Source organism: Larimichthys crocea, chromosome XI (genome assembly GCF_000972845.2).
Source record: "Larimichthys crocea isolate SSNF chromosome XI, L_crocea_2.0, whole genome shotgun sequence".
Classification (NCBI taxonomy): Eukaryota; Metazoa; Chordata; class Actinopteri; family Sciaenidae; genus Larimichthys; species Larimichthys crocea.
The window spans coordinates 9,220,761-9,243,410 of NC_040021.1; the positions used below are offsets into that span (position 1 = coordinate 9,220,761).

The window sequence follows — 22,650 nt, forward strand, 5'->3', positions numbered from 1 at the left end:
GAAGGGTGCCTTGCTTATTTTCTCATTGACTTGTCTTCTGAAGGCACACACTGTACATTTATGCCGTCTTAATACTGTGCAGCCCTTTCTGATTTGCACCAATTTGACCATGTGAGCAAATGTATTTTTGAAACGTGTCTTTTGAAACAGAGGAACGTGAACAGCTAGTACCTGGTTGACTGCTACATAAAAATGTCTTCTGACAACACATATAACATCATGTCAAGTCATTTTTAAAAATCAATCAAGAGACAACCTAATGTAAATTATCACAATTAAAAAAACTTAGATTTGCTCTTCTCTGTTATGTCTCTCTATGTGAGCACAGGAGACTCTTTACCCATCTACATCCTTTTCAGGTTTGAGAGTGTTCAGCACTCGACTGGTGAGACAAGCAGGAGGGAGGTGGAGGTAGACTCCATGCACCCTGGGGTCTTCATTCAGCTTCAACACCTCCTCAACGATCTACACACAAAGACAAAAACACACATGGAGAAAAAGCCAAACCATGGTTACACTAGGAAAAAATTAACTTTTAATATCACATATGCTGGTATGAGTACAGTTTGTATGTGGTCCACAAAAAAGAATGAGTGAAACAGGAAAGCAGCGTCATGATTAATGATAGTGATCCATGAGGAAAGAGAAAAAAGAGAGGAAAGTAGAGCAGTAGATCAGTAGACCAGTCAGTAGAGAATCCTTTAGGCCATGAGTTGTGATGTAAATCATTCACTGTCAGCTTAAGTGCCGGAGCAATTCCCAGGGGTTCCTACTTTCTATTTGGCTCAAGAGTCAACTTTCATCTACAGCTGAGAGGCTGTTCCTCAGTCCCAGTTACATAATGCTGGAAGTAACTACGAAGTAAGAAAAAAAAAGGGACCAAAGGAGTAACTGAATCAATTAGGAAATCAAGGATTAGTCATGTAACTGAATATATGATGTCTTACGAAATTTAAACGACACAAACACTCATGTGAATCACTGATTACTTTGCACGGACATCCAGGGGAATGGCACATCATGCACTGACTTGCTTAACAATGCCGGGGTAGGAACTACACGGAAATTAACCAAATATGTGAGTCAGTTTCACTTACTTCATCTTCACTGCACTCTTTTGCCAGACAAATCTGAGTGATGTTTAAGCCGATCTGTGGACGTACGGACAAGGAGATTTTTTGAATGACTGTGCAGATTTCTGAAAAACATCAAATGCGCAAAAATTCACAAAAAAGAAGCAGCGAGAAAGAAGACGAAACTTACCCTTCCTGCTATTTTTTTATTGATCTCCAGCAAGTTATCATCTTCACCTGCCTTTAAAGATAAAATTAGCACACAGAATAACACAGACCTGATAACCTTTAGGTGAAAAGGTGAATTAAGGTAAAGCAGGTTGAATGTCACACACTCTGCCAAGGTAAATTGGCTTTGTACTACATTTTACATTTGACACACAAATCCTACATGAATACTCTTGTTGCTCTGCTTACAATACCTGTATAATGACTAACAAAGGCTGGATTGCTGGATTCTTTCTCTGCAGAGCGACCATTGCCTCCTTGGTGCCCTGAACAACTTCCCTGCGAGAGAAAATAAACTAGTTAGCAGTGTGTAAAGGGTTTAAGATTAATTCAAGTCAGACACATACACTGAATTAACCCAGAGATCTGTAAGATTTTGTCAAATGAACCTCCAACAGAGAAGTGGATTTGGAACTGTTTATTATGTGTTTGTGGGTTATGATTTCCACTAATTATATATATGTATATTGTAGTAATTATAAGTGATGGCTGCACCCATTGACCACCGACTTACTGAACACGTGGCAAAGTGTGGGAGGGGCCAATATGTTAATGAGACTCAACATACTGACCTATATATGCTCCAAATGTAAACATTAACAAATCAAACCAACATCTTAATAGCTCGGATGAATCGTTTCATGTACTCTATTCCTCACAGTAGTAAAAATACATTTAAAACATTAAAACTCATTAATTATAAAAACATGTTACACACAATACAAATCACAGATGTGTGGGGCTGTATCAGTGATGTTGGTGGCGTTTCAAGCATCCCCCCCATTGTGTGTTTTAGCTTCATTCATCGTGATTTTTTTGTTTTTTTGTACATTTTATCACCGTGTGTTTGGCAACAGTGGAGAAAAGTTACATCAGCTGGCCGGGGTCCCTCTGTTGACTAACACACGTGCTGAGCTGGCTGCTCGCCAACGTCGGCGAGGCAGGAAGTAACCACCACCATCAACTACCACACGGATCTTATTTTAGTTTGAATATATTAATACAAAAACTACTACCATGTGTGAATTAGGTGTTCTTTAAAAGTATATATATATTTATGTCTTACCTCAAAGAGGTGTTGAATTCAAACCCATCACCCTTTTGGGGCTGTTTCCCAAACTTTACGGCTACTCTCGGGTTGGTTCCGCCGCTCGTAGTAGCGCTCGCCGTTCGGATGATCAACCGGCTGTTGGTGGGACTAACCGGGGGGCATCTCCGCGACAAGCCGCTGACACCGCCTCCCTGACGGACTAGAGGTGACCGCAGGCTGCCACACACATTGCGAATGGTAGACAACTTCATGGCTTGTTTGTTTTAGTGGGTTTGGCTGTGACTTATGAGTTGTTCACCCTCTTTGTTTCTCCTGCGATGGTCGGTGAAGGAGTCAACCTCCGGGAGCAGCTACAAGAAGTTGAGGTGGCGCCGGGGTCGTGATGGAGCTTTGGTGCCTTCAAGGACAGTCGGAAATTTGATGGCTAAAAGTTCCGGGCAACTATAAACTGTAATAAATCACAACACAGAGGAAGATAACAGAAGCTGTATGACGTTTGGAGGCGTGAAAAGTTATAGCTTATTGGCCTGCAACATTTTAATAATATAATAGCTTGAGTATATTTTACAGAATGTCCCTGTTCTAACTTTGCTGTTTCTAATCAAGCGCACAGTAATGTGAAAGTTGTAAATCCGAGTTACACCTGAAAGCATCAGCCTCTGAAGAAGGGAAATGCTCGCGTTTGCGAGCACGCGCCTTCACGTGCTATATTGACACAGAAAGAGGTGAGGAGGTCTGTTCAGGCCACATGGGTTCACAGCACATGACCTGTTCACCCCCTTTAGGACTGTGAACTCATTCAGAGAGATGAAGGTCTGTACACCTGGGTGCACATTACACAGATATGGTCAAAGTAAAGTCTGAGTTGTACTGCCCAGTTTAGATAGGATGACATAGGAATCAGATGTCTCTCTGCATCAGCTCTGATAATGACTTCAACGCCTCAAGAATTTACTGCCACATTAAAATTCAGAAGTTCAACAAATGTTTAAATGTATATTAAACAATAAACCAAAGTGTTTGTGTGTGTAATGTGTTTAAGGAAGGTAAGGTTTGCTGCAGTAATGAAAAGTTATACAAAGCTATATTCCACTGTAGCCTACTCATGATTTTGCTGGGTGTCACAGGGCCAATACACAACTTTCCTGCTGTGGTTTAATTAAGCAATATTACACGAGTGTGTGTGCATTACTGTCATTATTGGCCTGACAGTGCTAATAACAGCACCATAAAATTAAAGAAAGTTGATTTAATTATCATAACTAGCATAACGGGAGATATGATCTGCAGTTCTTGACTTATTTTCATTAATAAAAACTTTTCAAAAACAACCCCCCTGATTTCCCAGCATGTATAAAACAATACGTATTATTATGTTTTCATAAACATTTGCTGGTTTATAAGACATCATAACATCCTAATTTTAACTTTGAGATACGGAACAAAACATGTTTCAGATTTATTAGTTTATTTATTACTTTGCAGCAGCTCTGGCAGTAATGATGTCACCCAGGAAATGGCGGATCAATATTTTTTTAGTGATGAGTAAGATGTGCCGTCATGCTGATCTGATCGCGTCTTAAATGTTGTCTTGTTTAGCTGACCAATCAGATTGCTTGGTCGGAACTTCTTGTATAATGAGCCTAATGGAGTATGATACATGATGATAAATAAATACAATTTAATGCTAATATTTACTGTGACAGCAGGAGCCGTGACATCAATATATTATGGGCCGCTGTATTTGTGTGATATGATCAAAGACACATGGCATACGCTGCAGTGTACATGAGGCTGGTAAAACCTCATTGCTCTCTGTCTCTCTAAGTCAGTCAGTATTGGGCGTGGCTGGGAGGATCTTCAACCTTAATCCAGGCCTGTCAGGTGTCGCTGTCACCAAAAACAAATACGGTGTCTACAGTTCAAGACCCCAAAGGCTCAATAGTTTATGAGAACTGACACCTGTATGATTGAATCTTTACATAACCTCGTCAAAAACACCAGTCCTGGACTCTCCTTTATTCTACCGTGCAATCTGAAATTGGCACTCACTTTGGTTCATACACCCCAGCTGTTCACAGCTCGCCCTATCCAATTGACGCTCCTGAGATGCAGCGTCACTGCAAAAGGCAAAACCGACCTGGCTTCATTCCTCAAGTCACACCAGCTCCATGGCGTGGCGCAACCCATGCACTCAACAAAACCACAGTTGAATAGCATTTTTGACTCTAAAGATAGCTGCATTACGTATATAGAGCCCTTTGTATCAGTCCGGAGCAGTCGACTTCAGAACTATAGGATGGTGCTTTGGCACTACAGCCACCTTACATATTAGGAGACAGTTTGGTGTCTGAGGAGATCTGAGCAAAACAGGTAAGGAGTTTCAGTCTTCAGTCTTGAAATCTTGCATGAGTTTGAGTCAACTTTATTCCATGATGTTGTTGGAAGTCATTAACCAATACAGCCGCGTGTTCTGGGGTCTTGTGGTCATGTGCTGAGCTTGATATGGCGATAGACACACAGTATCGTAATGCAAATGCATTTCTGTGGCATATATTAGAAAGAAATTTGCTGTATTTTAAAAAGCAACTACATTTAAATTTACATAGATTTTACTGTTTACAATTTGTACTATGGGTTTCCCTTATAAAGCCTTAACTGTAGGTACCCACAACATGCCTGTAAATATCCTTTTAGCATTTAAAATAGTTTAACCAGGAAACTAAGCAGTTATTGTCTGAATAATTCCCACTTTGAAAGGTTGAGTGTTTTCAGGAGTACTGAGTTAAATGTTCCAATAGTCTAGAATGGGTTTCTGACCAGATGCACTTGAGTCCATATTAATATTAGTATCCATAAATGACAGTATTTATCCACTAGAACTTAATATGGGATATCTTAAGGCCTGGTTGATCATTCACAAATACATTATTATTCCTTGCTGGGAATAGGAAAAAAACAACACCAGCTGATGATGTTATCAGCATTCTCTTTTGACATTTTAAATGTTTCATTTTTAGAATATTCCTCAAACTGAAATTGTGTTTCCAGAAACGGATGCTCCAGTTAGATTAAGAGTCAAAATAAATGTCTGGAAAGAGACGTCAGACAGATCACAAGTTAAAGAACTTGTTTGGTCGAGAACAACACCTTTTGACTTTTCCTTGGAGAACCTGTTAGGTCAGTGCTGGGTAGGTTTGATCTGAAGAGGTTTTTAAACAGGCATGCCAACTTAAATGGGACAGCAGGTGTGTTTAAACTTGTGTGCCTTTTTGCATTTTGTTCTATTAAACCATCCACAGTGAAAAAAGTGCAATTGAATGTGCTGTGAATCTAAAGATTTGTTGTTGTTGGTGTCTCTTTCAGGTCTGTCATCTTTACTGAGCCATAGAAAGGAAAGATAACCAGACAGGGAAACAATCTGTAACCTTTACTTGTTCTCCAACCCAACCATGAGGGACAGACTGAGCAACCTACAGGAAATGGCTAACAACCATGTGGAGCCGATGGAGTACACAGAGTCCACAGTCTCGGGGTCCTTCAGCAACGTGGACCTGGAGGAGGAGTTGCCCCACGAAGCAATAGTGTTTGACAACAGCCCTGCTCTGGCAGAGGTCTTTTCCCAATCCCAAGATATCCACAGAGAGATCCAGCTCATCCGCCTGGAGGTTAAAAGGCTCCGTGAGCAGAACTCTCGCATGCTCCAGGGTGTCACCACCATGAGCACTATCAAAAGGGACTCCAATGCCATTGGTGCCGATATAAAGGCCCGGGCTGAGGATGTGCTAGCACGCCTACAGGAAATGGACGGCACAGCTCACAAGCTAGAAGAAGAACATGGCTCAAATTCTGCCATCACACGTATTGCTAGAACCCAGTACGTTTCCCTCAGCAATGGTTTTCGCGATGCCATGTTTGACTATAATGAGGCTGAGATGAGCCATCGGGATAACATTAAATCCCAGATCCAGAGGCAAATGGAGATAGTGGGACGGGAGGTGTCAGGAGAGGAGGTGGAGGAGATGATTGAGACAGGTCAATGGAACATCTTTAGTGACAACATTGTGAGTGAGGGTAAGACAGCTCGATCAGCTCTGTCCCAAATTGAGAAACGTCACCAAGAGTTGTTGGACCTGGAGGCTCGTATCAGTGGCATCCATGAGATTTTCCTGGACATTGCCCTACTGGTGGAGGAGCAGGGCCCCATGCTGACCTCCATCCAAACCAACGTTCAGAAGACTGATGAAAACATACAGGACGTCCTTGTCAAACTTAGCAGGGCCAAACGCCATGATAAGAACAACCCATTTAAAAAGATGTTTTGCAGCTGTTTCCCATGCTACAATTAATGACTGTAGAATACAGAGACAGGTAGAGGATAGATAGTTATGTTCTGTCCAGACTAAGTAAGAGGGAAATCTTACATTCTCTGTATGTTTCATGAGTAGACTGTTCATATTGTAACATAGCATCAACATGGCCTATAGAGCTATTGCGACATTCCCCCTCCCCAGTAAAATAAAGTTTTGATTAAAACATGTAAAACTATTGTGAGACAAAAAAAATGCACAGGTAATATATTTTAAATTTGTATTTAAGTTTTCCCTTGATGTCTCTAATTTTTGAGACAGGTATCTCAAATCAGAATGAATCCCCTCATGACTGAGGTGTGATGCAGACCTGAAACAAACAGTATTTGAAAATACTTTGTTTTTCATAGCCTGCTTACTTTATTTACGGTCATTTAAGGTCATTTTAAAAATGAGACACGTGATTCATGCTGGGCATGCCGCCTATCACAATGGCTCCTGATGCAGTAAAGGGACTAAAGATATAAACCTAAAGTAAATATTATTATATACAAGTTAAACAAGTCTTAAAATTATTTTCTAGTGTCTAATTCATTCAAATAATGTGTCACTATATGTCAGTGCACTGATAAAAATGATTGATCAGTTTAGCTGTTCTTGATTAGACTGTGTGTGTGTGTGTGTGTATATATAAATTATGAATTATTGTATTGATGGTATCTAGCCATTCTTCAATAGTGTCCACATAGTGTCATTAATTTCTTATTTACACGAGTAACTGAGAAGTGACAGAAGTTTTAATATGATTCATTGCCTGTCACAATGTAATGCAGGAATCACACAGTTACTGTATTGAGATGTATGCTATTCTGTTTCTTTACACTGATTTTATGACTATGTATGATAATACCTTAAAGTTGTCTGACTTTCTTCTGTCTTGTCATGTATAAAGAATTATATTAAAATCAGTTGGGTTTGAGTTTCTTGTTGTATGAAGACAACACACAAGATTTACATCAACATATGAAAATAAAGACATTTTGAGGTTTAGTATTTATTTATACATCAGTAGATTTTCTTAATTCAAAGTCACACCAGGGCCACTGCTAACAATTTTAAAGAGCTACATAATAACTATAAACCATAGCATGTTCCAAGGTTGTCCCCCCAATAGTAACCCAGACAAACACAAATACACAGGTGTCACCATTTTACAAGCATAGGGCAGCTGACACCGCCTTAGTCTGGTGATGCACTGTCCAATAATAAAGTATAATAGACCTTTTTCACAGCAGCCAACACAGGTGTTACCAGTGATACTGTTCCAGTCAGGTCAAACAGAGTCAGGGTGCTGCCATCGTGCATGTTGGATCACTGGCAAGGCTCTGCTATCATAAGTGGGAAAAACAGAACCTTAATTATTATCATTGGAAACACCTGTGTTGACCATGCTATTTTAGGTAAAAATGGTTGCTGTGATCTATTCTTCAGATTTCCTTATTTGATTACTCATGAAGACGTCATGTCTTAGAAGCATCATTTGACAGGAATGTTGTCCTATTGAATCAGCTCAGTCTCATACTTCCTGAAGCTAAAAACAACATCATCCGTCTTCAAGGAAGTATGCCTTTTGTTCGTGGCAGTGGGATGGCCCATGTTTGTCACCTGTGAAGGGGCGGCAGTCACACACACACACACACACTGCACTGACAGACAACTTCCTTCATTAAAATACAAATATGCATTTTCCAAGCACCTTGGACCAATGTGAGATGCATTGAAAGGATTTACTTGTTTTCTGATCGTGTGGGAGTCCGTCAAAAGAGGTAAGACACTTAGATGAATGAGAATTAATTTATTTTCTTTGGAGCTATGTAGCAGACAACTGGGGGTAAGTGGATAATTGATGGTAGTTAATTAGTGTTACACTTTATCATCAAGAAGAATTCATTTCATTGTTTTATCATGTGTTTGGCAGCTTTTAAAATAAAGTTTGATGAGTTTTTGGTTCTATGGTATGAGGAAAATGGATGTTCTGTTTGGAAACTGACACTGTATGAAAGAGTCAGTGGCAGAAATTTAAGCAAGCATCAGTTTTAAAAGTTTTGCACAGCTTGAGGGTGACAAGATGAATGTACTTAAATCTTTTCAGACATATATAGCGTGCAAAACTTCTGCCATAGCATTCTAAAATAAACTTCTTCCTTGTTCCTTGTTTAAGTGAACACATTCCAACAGTCCTTTGAGATGTGACTGCTGTCATTGTTGTTTACCACAGGAAGAAAACCTACAGCAGATCAAATGATCAATCCTTGTGTGTTTCGGTAGTTGTATAATACTGACAGATTAGCTTTGGGTGTATTGTGTGGTGGGTGGGTTGTGTGGTAGGTAAATTAACTTTGGGTAAGTTAACTGGTTTTCAGTGTTTAAATGATGAAGGTGTTTATACCATAATGAGACCTAACATGTAGGATACATTTTATGTTTACTTTGAATTATGAATTTTCATCTAAGATAATCATAAAATGTTATCTGAAACAGAGAACACAGACCAAAAGTTTGACTAGATATGACAACATTTAAAACCATTTTGTTTTACTCTGGTCTCTCAGGCAGAATGCGGGACATGCTGGAAAGGCTGCATACCATTAGTGAGGAGAACGACACTGGTTCAGAATTTTGTGGACCTGAGTATGATGAAGACAAGTTGAGTCTGTCTCATGAGGCAGTTATATTTGAGAACACTTCAGAAATTGATGACATTTTAAAGGAGGCACACTCCCTACGCAAGGAGATCTCCCTGCTTCAGTTAGAGGTGGAACGTCTTAACACCCATAATGAACGCTATGCCACCTCTGTGAACCGCCTCACCCTACTCAAAAAGGACTCTGATTCCATCGCCAAGAGGATCCAGCAACGCGGGGAGGCCCTATACAACCGGCTTCAGGCCCTGGGTGACGAGAAAAAACAGCTGGAGGTTAAAGAGGGTCCCAACTCTGCTGTTAGTCGCATTGCCAGAGTTCAGTATGACACACTGACCCGTGCCTTCCATGATGTTATGAATGAGTACAACGAGGCAGAGGAGATGCAGAAAAAGACATGCCGGGGGAGGATCCAGAGGCAGGCCTCTATAATGGGGGCACAAATCACTGATGACCAGCTGGATGTGATAGTTGACAAAGGTGGTGAGGGGTGGGATGAGCTGTCCCAGAGCCTGCAGATCCCAGGTGGACGTTCATCCCGCTGGGCAATGTGTGAGATCAAGGGCAGACACAGGGAGCTGGTGGATTTAGAGGCCAGACTGAAGGAGGTGCACAATCTGTTCCGGGATATGGCCATGCTGGTAGAGGAGCAGGGATGCAAGATTAATACCATTGAGGCTAATGTGTGTGCCACTGTGGAATATGTCGACAAAGTCAACGATGAGATGAAGAAAGCCCTACAGTACAGGAGGAGAAATCCTTTCCTGCACTGTTGCCCTTGTCTACCTTGTTGGAGACACAACCAAACTTTTTAGGGCTTATTTTGACTTTGAATTATCCAAAATGGAATTTTATGGATGATTTGAAAATCGTAAACAAAATGTATCTGTGTAAGATTTAATGGATAACTAAAGAAATTTTATGCAATGTGCCTAATTCATGGTAAATATGCCTTTACAAGCACACTCATGAATTACCAGCTGTCTAAAATGTTATTTACAGTAAAAACAACTGTTCCTGTTTTCAGAGAATTAATCCAATAATGTATATGTGCGTGAGAGAAGTCTACTTTTCATGATGTTTCAATTTAAACTGAATAAGTTAATTAGTTCACTGACGTGCAAAATAAATGCTGATGTATTACATTAAAATCTCTTAGAGTTGTCCTTGGCATAACACCAACATAGTAAGTTGGATCACGGGAATAAGAACTGCACGTGGTCTTTAGAAATGCCAAAGAATTGGAGCCATGGTTAGCAGTCGGGATGAAAGGAGAGTTGACAAATTGCAGTCAGTGAGGACAGACGAGATCCATTTAGAAAAGCTACAGCTATGCAGAAGTACAGCAAATCACCAGCCCCATATGTCACAAGGAGAAAACCTATTTGTCTTTTGTAAGTGGGAGGAGATTCAGACAGAAATCACATTAATACTGAGAAAGTGAAACTTTAAAATGCCATAGATGATGAGAGGTGTTTCATGTTGGTGAAAAGGTAAGTATGGTTTAAAATGCTGTAAGTTGATGTGGTTTGTGATGGAGAGGACAGCAGGTATGTTGTACCTCAAACAATGGACACCATGTTTTGACACATTATGTGTTAAAAATCAGAAACGACAATGACTGTAAAGAAGAGAGGAAAGAAAAAAGAAAAGAAAATGCTGCTCTTCCAGATTCTTCTTTGAGTCAGAGCTGGTGAAACTCTTAAAGAGACATGCCATGTGATCACATGACAAAATCTAAGCTGTAAAATAAGAGTTTATGCCAGACTGTGTGATCCTAGAGGAAGACAAATTATGATAACGCATGCAGTATTGTATTCTTTATAGTTTATGCATTATGACTAGTTGTTGTGAAATAACCTATACACATGAGCAACTGTAGCATAACCACATTTATTTTACTTTGAGGTGTGTGTGTGTGTGTTATTTCTTATATACAAGTTTGTTTGTTGTCACTGCACAGTAGAAGCTGAAAGGCCGTAAATCTAGATTTTGACAGGAGCCTCAAAATCAGGTAATAAACAACACCAACACGAATGGCTACAACATAACAGTTTATATAGTGCTTAAGTTGTGTATGTTATTTCCATATTCACAATATTTAAAGATGATTTGTTGTAAACGGGGATATTTAATAAATGAATGATATACAACTTGTTCTGGCGTGTCTTATTTCAGTGCCATCCAATCCGCCAGGCGCAGAAATACCCTGGCAGGAGTGAAAGTTAGCCGTCACTCTCACTTCAAGTCTTCTGCCGACTTTGGTAACTTCTGCATGAGCTCGTAAATGTCTCCAGAAGTTCTTTTTGTGTGTGTGTGTGTTTGTTTTATAATGTTTTACTTTCCTTCCGCACTGTTGTTCTGTCACAGTGTGTCGCAATAACCGCTTCATACTTCATAGTGTAGCGATCATGTCGTGCCGAGCTCCAACCCCTGCTGCAACTATGCGTGCTATCAGTTAGCAGCACATGCTAACGCCATTAGCGGTGTTTGTTTGATACAATTAGCCGACTTTCTACACGTCCGATAAGACGATGTTATGTTTGTCTTTTGTATAACTTCAACACAACTTAAAAGTTACGTCGGTAGTTTGCGTTAAAGCTGTTTTAACATGAGCTCGTTCGCTCCAGTCTGACAAGTATTACAAGTTAGCCGCTAAGTGCTAACATTGACTTAGCATCCTAGTCTCTCTTTCTCTTTGTCTGGTGATATTTTTTGATTTTTAGTAACCATCGTGTGAAACTAGTCGGACTAGCTTCGGAGTTATGTGAAACTGAAACCCAGAGATCAGCGTCTGTATACGCACGTTTTTGAAGGGGAAATGTGGCGGGATGCGGTGTATACACCAGGATGGCCGAGTGGTTAAGGCGTTGGACTTAAGATCCAATGGACATATGTCCGCGTGGGTTCGAACCCCACTCCTGGTATAGTATTTTGGTGGTGTTTCTGTCTGCATCATTAAATAACACGTTAAACATAAACACACGGCTCTGATGAAGCCCTACAGTATAATGGCATAAAAACACCACTAACGGTGCGTAGTGTCACACACGTCACACTTTAGTTGTAACGGTAGGTAGACTTATTTTCCATTGAGTGTATCTCAAATATGAGGACATGGTAAGAGAGAATAAGTAGAGGGAAAACACAAAGAAAAACACCTTATTTACAGTGATCAACTAATGTAAAGCTCGTTAAAAAACTGTCATCGTAACCTTTTTTTTTACTTAAATACATTGTTTTTTTGTACAACGGCTACAAGAACAGCAACATCCCTTTCTACCTTTAAAAAACTTGTAAAAACCTTTCTCTTTCGAGACTGCTTCCCTGCCTAACAAAACTAACAACTACTCTGTGCTCCTTTACACCTTAATCAGCTTATGTCCTCCTCTGTAAGTCGCTTTGGATAAAAGCGTCTGCTAAATGCAATGTAATGTAATAATACTTGGTAAAGAGCAATTATTTGGCATGGTTACAATAATCAGGGGCACAGCCAGGAATTTTGGGCCCCATGACAAAAAAATCAAATTTGGCCCCCTCTCTGCGCAGCTGTTGTCACCACATCTCTAGGACCTAACTATCCCATCAAAAGCTTTACATAACTCTAATTAAAGGCTTGCAACTGTTTTGCGTCTTGTAGTTCAATATTAGTACTAGCACAATATTTACTGCTGGTGATTTGTACATGCATGCAAGTCTGCATACAGTATGCAGTGCAGTTCGCTATTTGATGCTAGATTAAAATGTGCTAAAGGCCATTTTTATTTAACTTTTACTACCCAAAACACATAAAAACAAAGAGATAATTGTTTTAATTATTATATTTGAAATATATATACTCAATAATGATGGTTTAATAATTTTATTTTGGTGTTCACCTGTTTTTTGGGGCCCCTGTCAGTCGTGGGCCCTTGGAATTGTTCTAACTTTTCCCCCCTATACGGCGCCCCTGACAATAATGATGAATAATCTGCACTCAATTATAGGATGAAGTATACAGTGACAGACAACAAAATTACCTCTTCAGATATGTTTTTACAGCACAAGCCCACTTCCTGTTGGCTTATGCAGTTAAAGTATCTGTAAATTTGGCCTATTTTATTAATGTGCCTTAATTTCAACTAAGCTTATTATAGAAGACATGTTTAATACAGCTTGTGCTTAGTGAAAAACTCCAGCTAACTTTGGTCTTTTTTTAAAGGTGTGGTTGCACCTTTGTGGCAGAAGAGGGCACCCTTAGCCCTTCTTGTAGTTTTTGGGCTGGAGTCCAACACAGGCCCACTGAAGGCCTACACACTTTCACCCCTGTAATTTCACTACAAGGGCGATGCCTTGGACTCATGGTTAACCCAGTCATCTGCAATTGCCACAGGAAAAGCGTTATAAAAATAGCTGCAACTCTTCTCAAGTAGGATTTAAAAGTTTGTTGCACTGTAATCACATGAGTCCAAGAAGTGTAGATGGAAAATAAGCTTTAGAAATTCTGTATCCGTACCCGTGTGTAAAGTTGCCTAATGGAGCCAGTTTTCTACTGAGATTTGCTCATTTCTCGTTTTATTTTTATGTCAGAGTGCCATGTCCTTGCTCCTTCTACACTCACCACCAAATAAATATGCTGTCACTTGATAGTTGTTCGAGGGCTAAGAGAGCACCAATTTGTGAAATTGAGCTTCTTCTTTCAGTTGTGCGAGGACACATCCACAAAAGAGCCCTGACAACTGAGAAGACGGAGGAAGAAGGATGAAGGCTTACAACGGAAGATCAGCATCTCTGCATCCCCAAAGCCTCAGAGACTCTTTCCAATGCCTTAATCTATTATTCATTCCCCTCAGGTACTGGAAAAGTTGTTTCTTTTCAGGCCAACACATCATGCATTACAATAAAATGAAACCAGATACAAGAGGTAGTGGAAGTGAAAATAAATGTTTTATGTTTTGAATACATTCATTTGAATGAAAACGTGTGCTACAGCTTTACCCTTTGACTAGATCTCAGAGAACTAAAAGAAAGCAAAAAACTGCCTATAGATTCTATTAAACTACTGTAGAATGTGTACATTTATATTTCAGGGCTTACATACTGTATCTATCTTGAAAGTTCCACAAATTTGTTCAATAATTTAAAAAGTCTGTTATGGGCGGGGGCCCCAAGAAAATGATAACTAGTGAGTGATGGAATGCAGTCAAGTACAGTTCCTCAAGACCTGCATCATACTGAACACCTTTGAGGTGCTTTATTTCACTAAATACATTCATACCCTTATTTATGCCTAACTTAAATTACTGTTATATAAAATACTGTTATAGATACGTGTGTATCTGATTGTGTATCTGTGTATCTGTATTTCTGATTCTGATGTGTGTATAATACAAATGATCCAACATGTACATCAGCATACTTGAAAGATGTAAATAGTATATATAAACATTTTATTTTATTTGCCATTTATATAAATATTATTATTATTATTATCCATCTTGTGTATGAGAGTTGTTGTAATAAGTGAATGGGATTAATAAAGTCTATCTTATCTTATACTTATTTCCATTTCTTTCCACTTTATACTTTTTATTTGCCACATTTTATAGGAAAATACTGTATTTTTACATTATCTGACAATACCAAGCAGAACAATATAAGTAAAAAACCACATGATCGATTAATAAAATATTTTGATTCGCACTCAGCAGTGTATAAAATAGTCAAAATTAACTTGTCAAAAACTAAATGCTTAATACAGAAGTTATAACAATATTATATATGATAAAATACTGGTTGAATACAATACTACTAATTACATTTTACTGCCAATACTTTTACTTGAATAAGATTTTAGATGTAGGACTTTTTTTTTCACTACTGTAATACTTCATACATCACTCTACTGAATAATATATGTGTCACATTACACAGGTATTACAATAAAACAAATATCTTGGCTCAAATAACTTTGTGTGAATAGCCACTGGTGTTTTTTTTTTTTTTTAGATGGAAAAGAATCGACGACCCTTGGCCCACTGAACATATTCCACTTATTATTCCATCCCATTAAAGTTTCTCCTGCAGCTCTCCAGTGGGAATCACTGGTTTCGCTGGTGTTACGTCACGTGACGCCCACCGCGCCATGTTTCCATCTCCGCGTCAGGAAAACTTTTACAGCCAGAGGGAAAAGCTCAAGACGACCGTCAAGTCACCTGGAGTGAGCGCAGGACTTCCGGTTATACCCTTCAAAATAAATCGGATTGACGCGACATTTAATGGGTAGCGTCCTAAAATGTTGACTATTGTAGAGTTGTCAGTAATATATGTCAATATTACTGACAATATATTATATTTATATCACTGTTCCACTCATAATATATGTCATACGTCATAGAATGGGGTGTCACGGCGCTTGTTTATGTTGGATACCCTATTGTAAACCGTATGATATTACAAAGGCGATATTATTTATTAGTAGAGTTGACAGGAGCGACTGCATTTGCCGCTTAGTAAGACTTCCCCACTGACAGAACCGTTGCGAGGTGCTTTTACTTTGAAACGCCAGCTGTAGCACTTCCGTTCTGTTCGGCTAAATCTGTGCAGTTTAACCTCGCTGTGAAGCAGCAGGGAGAAAGAGTCAAGTAAGCAACAGGAACAAAGTTGTGGGGACCTTGTGAGTCCACAGTACTGCGGCGTTCAGCCGTGAAATGTAACAAGCAACTCTCCGTTACCAGGAGACAGCTCCGCCGTTTTCAAGACTTACGGTAGTTGTTGCGTGGACTAAAAAAAAAAAAAAGCCGCCTCTTAAACCGTTTTCTCGGGCACACTGTGGAGACTGGATGCGCTTGAAGACGGTTCCTTTTTTAGTTAGCTAGTTAGTTAAAAGGAGGGTGCCTTGCCACCTCGAAGAAAATGCCTTAAATGAATTGGATTGATGTGCTTTTTTTTCTTTTTAAACTTTCAATACATTTTAATTGTGTTTGTCTATCCATACTTGGCACGTTTCGGACTTGTTTTGAGGGAGCACGTCCCCCCCTCCTCCTGACTGACTGACTCCTTGGTGACAGCAGAGGTGAGTGTGTGTGTGATTTGTTTCTATGAAATGTATTAACACAATACAACAGCTATAATGAGCATTAAAATGAAACAAAAAACGTCGAGTATGAAACTGTTTTTAAGTTTTGCATGTAGCTTGTTGTTGGTGTACACAGCAGTTTTGAAATGTCTTGATAAAAAGCCAACAAGCACTAAAGTCATACCTCAGAGATGAAACATTAACTACCACCAGGCCAACAGTTATTCACAGTTTTCATGTGTTTTCTTGCAGTATCACTGTGGCTCTTCAGATCAACACAATACAAACACAGCAGTGTTTCCAATTTATTGAGCATTGACACCAAGTATAACTTGTGCCTGCTTAAATTTACAGTCTCACAGGGTCCTGATTCATCTGGTTTGATTGTATCTCCGCAGTTGTTTCGCCTCTGTTGTCAAAACTACTCCTCACACACACACACACACACAGAGGAACCGAAATTGTCAAGACACCAGCAAGATAGATGGGGGGCTGTCTTTTCCTTGAGTTTACAGTTGTTATTTTTGGATCTTGCATCATCCCTCAAGAACTGTAACTCACCGAGCACTGGCTCGATAAATCTGCACATAAACTCCTTTCATGGTAAAAGCAGGCTATCTTTGGGAGTGGACATGGCTTGGGGTGTTTTTAATGAAAAGGATGCACTGGATTAAAAAAAAAAAAAACGCACCACATTGCAACACACGCATTCATCTTACACCAAAAAGCAGATCTTGAAAAAGCTGCAACGAGAGTTTTGCAAGAGAAAAACCTGTGAAGCTGCTGCAACGGCTGACCTTAATGCACTAGATCAAGTCGAACATTTTGGAGATTGCGATAGATCTGATAGTTCATTTGTGTAGCTACTGAAGCACACATCCAGGCCTCCTTTGTGAAACTGAAAAGCTACACATAGAGAAACTCTGTGGTGTTTGCAAGTATTGGCACGTGACATTAAAACTTCAGTATAATTTAATATTTCATGAATCGCCTAGAGAAAACTATCATCACTTACGATAAATTAGCTCCTCCAGACTCTGGTTACGGTTTTGTTGCACTTAATTGCATTGCGAAAAAACCTTACTGCATGCATTCCTGATTTGCCTAAATGAAAATCAACGTGTATTTATTGAAATCCTTTGATTTGACTCATGCAGTGGAAAAACCAAAAAGTTCAGCAGAACCAAGCATGAGACGAAAGCATTCAGTGTGACAAGACTTTGACTGTGCATGATTGTTAGTGGGGGACCAACCAAAGTGGAGTAAGTACACGAAAACAAATGTCTATGCTTGGCAGGCCAAGGACCAATTTGATCTCTACTTGATGCTTAAAGGCTGTTTTCAAACTCTGGGATCATTGGTTTGTTCCTGAGCTATGTCTACAACATAATTAACCTTTACAGCATTAATTACTCCTACCGGAGACGTTTTACACATAAATCAGCACCCAGGTTGTCACCCTAAGGCCATGGTGTGAAACCTGTTTGTTTCTTCCCCCACACTGTTAAACAGACATTGAGGTGAAGTCTCAAACAACAGCTTTTAGTGTTTTAACGACCTATGGGGTTGCTAGTGAAGAGCCACATCTTCTTGTGTGCTGTGTGTCTCCACTCTGCAGGCCTCCCTCTGAGAACATTTCCAATACTTAAAGTCACATCGAAGCGCAGAGGAGCTAAACAAAGACGTGTGTGCTTACATTTCATTGAGAACTGAGCAGCAAACATTAGGGTTTATTTTTCTCTCGCAGGTGCAGAAAGAGGGCTGGTACCATATCACAGAATTTCAGCTGAAGCAAAGCATTGCAATTTATTGGCTACCATGGCATCACACGGTGACGTCGCAGAGGGAGGAACCAATGAAGAGTTCAACGACATCATCAAGTGGAGATCTGGTATGTTTTTACAAGCCTTTATTGAGATGTTTAATGTTTGATGCTCCGTATAGGACACACAGCTTGCAGAGTTTAAGTTCAAGCATGAGCGGAGAGCCAAATGCTGTCAGATCATTGACGGGTTTTTAGCAAAATGACTGGTTATCTTATAACTGCATACAGAGAACATTTCATTGTACGTGCATAAGCGTGGTCGCTGAAAGGAAACTCTGACAGAGCCAGAAATCCTGTTGTGCATGGTTAACCTCAGTTCCCATGGAGGCAAGGGGGAAAGGGACAGAGGCAAAGCAAGCAACAAAGGCATGTAGAGAACAGGAGATGGTTGACTGTAGTACGTTTGCTAGGAGAAAGAGAAAGTCATAGGAAAGGTGACCAATGGCAGCAGAGAAAAGTGAAGACAAGAATGCGGGGATGGGTTTAGAGGGCCGCACCCTGTGATCCTTTTCTCTGTGGATCATTCCATAGGTTAATCTTTTGTAGACGGCACCCTCTGAGAGAGAGAGACAGACGCACAAACAAGTTGTTGCTCTAGCAGGAGGAGTGCTTTAGTTGGGTAGACAGTAAACTTTCAGTTGCAGTGCAATATACAAAGTATTGTGCCCGACACTGTGTGTCAATCTCTGCTCGAAAGGTGCAATAATTCACAGCTGGCTTTTTGAATGGGATTTATTTTGTATTTTGTGTTTGAGGGAGACATAAAAAGAACAGTGTTCACCATTGTAAGTGTGTGTTTCACACCATGTATTTATGAAATAAATGAATTCATGAATGCTTGCATATCAGGATGAAACGGTCGGCAAACTATTCCACATTTCAAGTGATTTTGATTTTAATAGTGTTGTTGATAAAAATGATTTTCATAGTTATTTATTGAAAGAACACTTAAATTCATATCAAAAGTGGTACCCAGCCCACATCTTTAAGTCTTGCATTACATTATATTACATTACATACAGTGGTAAGAGAAAACAAAGAGGATGTCAGCAGCAGTCCACTTAAGGCAGGCAACTCGTGATTGCCGTTTGTTTGATTATGTTGCACTGGAAATTCATCACATAATTGCTTATGTTGGCAACAAGACCAAATCTTGCCCAGTCCCTCTGGCAACTTCCCATCCTTTCACTCTCTCTCTCTCTCTCTCTCTCTCTCTCTACTGTAAACTTTGAAATACAAAAAGTAACCATAAGAAAAAGTCGGTAGATTTATCCATCCTGTGCAGTCCGTGTGCCAGCTTTCTCCACCCTCCCCACCTCAGAATGCTGGCAGATTCCGTGCCAGGAATTCCACCATGCCGATGGAGTTTGTAATTTACAACGCTTGTGTTCAGACCACAGTGCTTTTCTTATGAAGATTCAGGTTTCCCTAGCAACCCCCAAAAGTAATGTTTTTCCTTTATGGCAAAGAGGGGAAAATTTAGCACGTAGCTTTGCTGCACACTAAAACAACCCACGAAATATAGCAGAGCACATTTTCTCTAAAGGTAACCTGTTTTTGTGGTGTGTGTGGGTGTAGTATAAATACAGCTGAAATTAGGTGTTCTATTTTGTAATTAAGTGAGTGTGTGAACTCCGTGAACCCAGGTTAAACCAAGGGAAACAGCTGCACCCATCACAGTGAGAACAGGTAGAACATGCATGCAACAAACACTCCTGTTTCTATCATCACACAGGGACTTTTTTCAGGTGCCAAACCTTCTAAAAACTATACAGAACTGATTACTAACATTGATCATGTGACGGCCTTCCAAACCTGTGCTTGTTCTACTGTGGTGTCTCGTGTCAGAAATTGAGAAATTGCCCACATGTGGCTAAAACATGGGCTTTGAGAGGTGATTGACAAGCAGGTGAGTGTGTATGTGGGTGTGGCGGGCAGGTGAAAAGATGTTTTCACAGCTGAGACGAGCCTTCTGAGAAAAGCGTTAGTGCACTTGTTCATGTGATCGCCATGCCGGTTGCATCACAGAATGCTTGTGCAGCGTGTGCGCACACCTTTTTTTTGGTGTCATCATTACTGATTGACAGAAAGTGGGTCGCCCTGATCCTGGTTATGGCGAGCACATTCTGTTATTTTGAAGCTCCGGTTTAGTTATTTCAGCTGGTGTGTGTAAACTGTGTGAGTTGTCACTTTTGCCTCCTATGTTGCAGGTCAGCAAGTTAAGACAGTCAAACAGCCTCGTGCGGGGGTGTGGGAGGTGGCTCATGTTTTCCAGCACGTCAAGTTGTTTCGCATGCTCGCAATGGACCAGGGACAGAGAGGAAAAAGGTTCAGTGAAAAGAGGGATGCAGAGTAGAAGTATGTGTGAAGCTGGAGAGTAGTTCATCTAGGGGAAAAAATGACTCTACTTTGAGGAAGCTTTATAACAGTCATGTGCCTGCTATGGATCAACTTATGTGACTGATTGGTTTAAGCATTAAAACACGTGACCAACATTTTCCTCCTTGCTAGAATATCAGGTTGGTGGATGTGGCACTGTGTTTTTCAGCTAACAAGGAGACATCACAGTCACAATTATTTAGTAATTTATCAAAAATATGAACTGGTTTCTGCTGCTAAGGTTGCTGTTTTTCTTTGTTTTATATAATTGTACACTGATTATCTTTTGGATAATTATCTTTTTTGCTAAAACAAGCAATTCCAAGACATTGCCTTGAGCTCTTGCAACATCTGATGAGCATTTTCACTGTTGTCTCAAAATAAATGAACTAAAGAAATCTTCTACAGACAATCTGTAATGAAAATAATTATCATCTGTAGCCTTAAAATTGTCTGAACTCTGTTGAGAACCAGATGCATGTGGTTGACCGCATACTAAATAACCTGAAACACATGTTAACGAACGCTCCCAGACAAAGTTCTGGTTGGATTACCCTACAACCCCCCTGAGGCACTATCTACCTATCTGCCCTGCCAGTGCACCATCCCTACCCCCTGCTCATTCCAGAGTGCAGACAAATGTGAAAGGTCAAATATCATCCACGGGGTGAGGGGCTGTTGTTTAACAACCACTACACAATAATGGACACCCACCTGACCTTTTTTTTCCCCCCCTCTCTGTTTATTTGTCATCTGAGAGCTCTGCTGTGGAAAAGCCACACTCATACAGCTCTTGTTACCTTGTCCTTCTCCATCTTTCTCTTCTCTTTCATGCCTTTTTCTTCCCCTCACTCACAGCCCTCTCCTACAATTCAGTGTGTACAGCAGCGGGTCCTATATATAGATACATTTGGTGCATGCCTTGCTGCTCCTTGAGTGCGTACAGCTTTGAAATAGTTTGCCTTTGTAAAACTGGGACTCTTAACCCTTCCAGCATTACCTGTTGAGCTACACAGAAAACCATCTGGCTACATTATCCCCTGGGTGTGACGTGCAGTATAATGAACAAAACATTGCTTTATCCAATAGAACAGGAATGTAAACATGAATGTCACCAAACTGAGGGTGTGGAGGGTGTCGAAAGAATATTTCGCTAAGGATTTGTCACCATACTAGCTCGGCTACATGTCATGGATCCTTAATTCGAGCCTCGGCCTTTTGTAGCTTGGTTGACAAGAACTTTTAAATGTTTCAGCTGGTGTGTGTGTGTGTTTGTCAGGACAGAGGCCAGATTACTTATTCAGAAATTGTTTGATGAAACATTAAAATCATCTGGAGCAACATTCGCCCCCTGGCTATGGGAGCAGAAGCCTTTTCTAACTGTCAGTGAGCGCAGTGTTATGCAAATACATAATAATGGGTGTGCATCTGCATGTGTGGGTAGCATGGAGCACAAATCAAAACAAAGGAGCTTTCACTGTGGCCGCCCAATCGTCCTGAGATGTCATGACCTGAATTTGTTTGCCTCTGGTGTTTGAGCTTCTCTTTCTTGTATGGCTGTATCATGAGGGAGAGTTCTCAGAGTGTATTTTAACTTTTGAGGAAATGAAATGTCCACAGGGAATGCAGCTGGATGTGTCTTCACAACAATATATAGACACAAGTGTGTGTGTGTTCCCTGCCTGGGAAGTGGGAGGAAACAAGCTTTGCAAAATCCTGGCTTGGAAATTTAGGGATGGAAGCAGTGGCCAAATCATGTCCCCAGGGTGCGGTTGTCTGTGGGACTCTGCCTCTCTGACTTGGTCCATGTGAGTGTATGTATATGTGTGTGTGTGTGTGTGTGTATGTGTGTGCGTGCATCTAGCAGCATACAGACACCCCGCCCAGCCCAGATGACATTTAAACTCTTCTAGAGAAGGCTGGAAATGGCAGAAAATTATCAGTCTTGAATGTTCCTGCGGTTGTTAAACACATACGAAGTGGTCTCCTCTTTCTGTGAATCTCCCCTTTTCCCAAAGCAAGCCC

General features: G+C 40.2%; 4 protein-coding genes and 1 non-coding gene across 8 annotated transcripts in view; 4 read left to right on the forward strand and 1 right to left on the reverse strand.

The window, feature by feature from the left end:
• The window catches only part of mthfd1l (methylenetetrahydrofolate dehydrogenase (NADP+ dependent) 1 like), a 33,970-nt gene extending 31,231 nt beyond the window's left edge, over positions 1-2,739 (reverse strand). Inside the window, exons 1-5 of the mRNA XM_019259006.2 lie at positions 2,368-2,739; positions 1,496-1,580; positions 1,264-1,314; positions 1,098-1,151; positions 341-465 (exon numbers count right to left, since the gene is read on the reverse strand). Coding sequence (XP_019114551.2) covers positions 341-465; positions 1,098-1,151; positions 1,264-1,314; positions 1,496-1,580; positions 2,368-2,603 — 551 coding nt within the window. The 5' untranslated portion in view covers positions 2,604-2,739. The remainder of the gene's footprint in view (positions 1-340; positions 466-1,097; positions 1,152-1,263; positions 1,315-1,495; positions 1,581-2,367) is intronic.
• A 1,475-nt stretch (positions 2,740-4,214) lies between these two features.
• On the forward strand, positions 4,215-7,630 carry stx11b.1 (syntaxin 11b, tandem duplicate 1). Its single transcript, XM_010743254.3, has 2 exons — positions 4,215-4,725; positions 5,719-7,630. The coding sequence occupies exon 2, from the start codon at positions 5,805-5,807 to the stop codon at positions 6,699-6,701; it is 897 nt and encodes a 298-aa protein (XP_010741556.1). The 5' UTR covers positions 4,215-4,725; positions 5,719-5,804; the 3' UTR covers positions 6,702-7,630.
• Positions 7,631-8,103: 473 nt separating this feature from the next.
• On the forward strand, positions 8,104-10,372 carry LOC104928883 (syntaxin-11). Of its 2 annotated transcripts, none has more exons than XM_010743253.3 (2): positions 8,104-8,488; positions 9,275-10,372. In XM_010743253.3, the coding sequence occupies exon 2, from the start codon at positions 9,280-9,282 to the stop codon at positions 10,177-10,179; it is 900 nt and encodes a 299-aa protein (XP_010741555.3). In that variant the 5' UTR covers positions 8,104-8,488; positions 9,275-9,279; the 3' UTR covers positions 10,180-10,372. The 2 variants fall into 2 exon arrangements, with proteins under 2 accessions (XP_010741555.3, XP_019114552.2); XM_019259007.2 differs by lacking the exon at positions 8,104-8,488 and adding an exon at positions 8,520-8,553.
• A 1,836-nt stretch (positions 10,373-12,208) lies between these two features.
• Positions 12,209-12,291, forward strand: trnal-uaa (transfer RNA leucine (anticodon UAA)). The gene has a single exon. It is a non-coding gene; the product is annotated as a tRNA-Leu (tRNA).
• Positions 12,292-15,955: 3,664 nt separating this feature from the next.
• The window catches only part of utrn (utrophin), a 166,503-nt gene continuing 159,808 nt past the window's right edge, over positions 15,956-22,650 (forward strand). For 2 of the 3 annotated variants that reach the window (XM_027284138.1, XM_019259060.2), the window contains exons 1-2: positions 15,956-16,418; positions 18,169-18,312. In XM_027284138.1, the coding sequence (XP_027139939.1) occupies positions 18,240-18,312 (73 nt within the window). In that variant the 5' untranslated portion in view covers positions 15,956-16,418; positions 18,169-18,239. Of the gene's footprint in view, positions 16,419-17,578; positions 17,684-18,168; positions 18,313-22,650 lie in introns of those variants that run through there. The other variant, XM_027284139.1, reaches the window with a different exon arrangement.

What these genes read in the sequence shown, in the direction of transcription:
- stx11b.1 (XM_010743254.3), top strand. Translation starts at nt 5,805, where the DNA reads ATGAGGGACAGACTGAGCAACCTACAGGAAATGGCTAACAACCATGTG.
- LOC104928883 (XM_010743253.3), top strand. Translation starts at nt 9,280, where the DNA reads ATGCGGGACATGCTGGAAAGGCTGCATACCATTAGTGAGGAGAACGAC.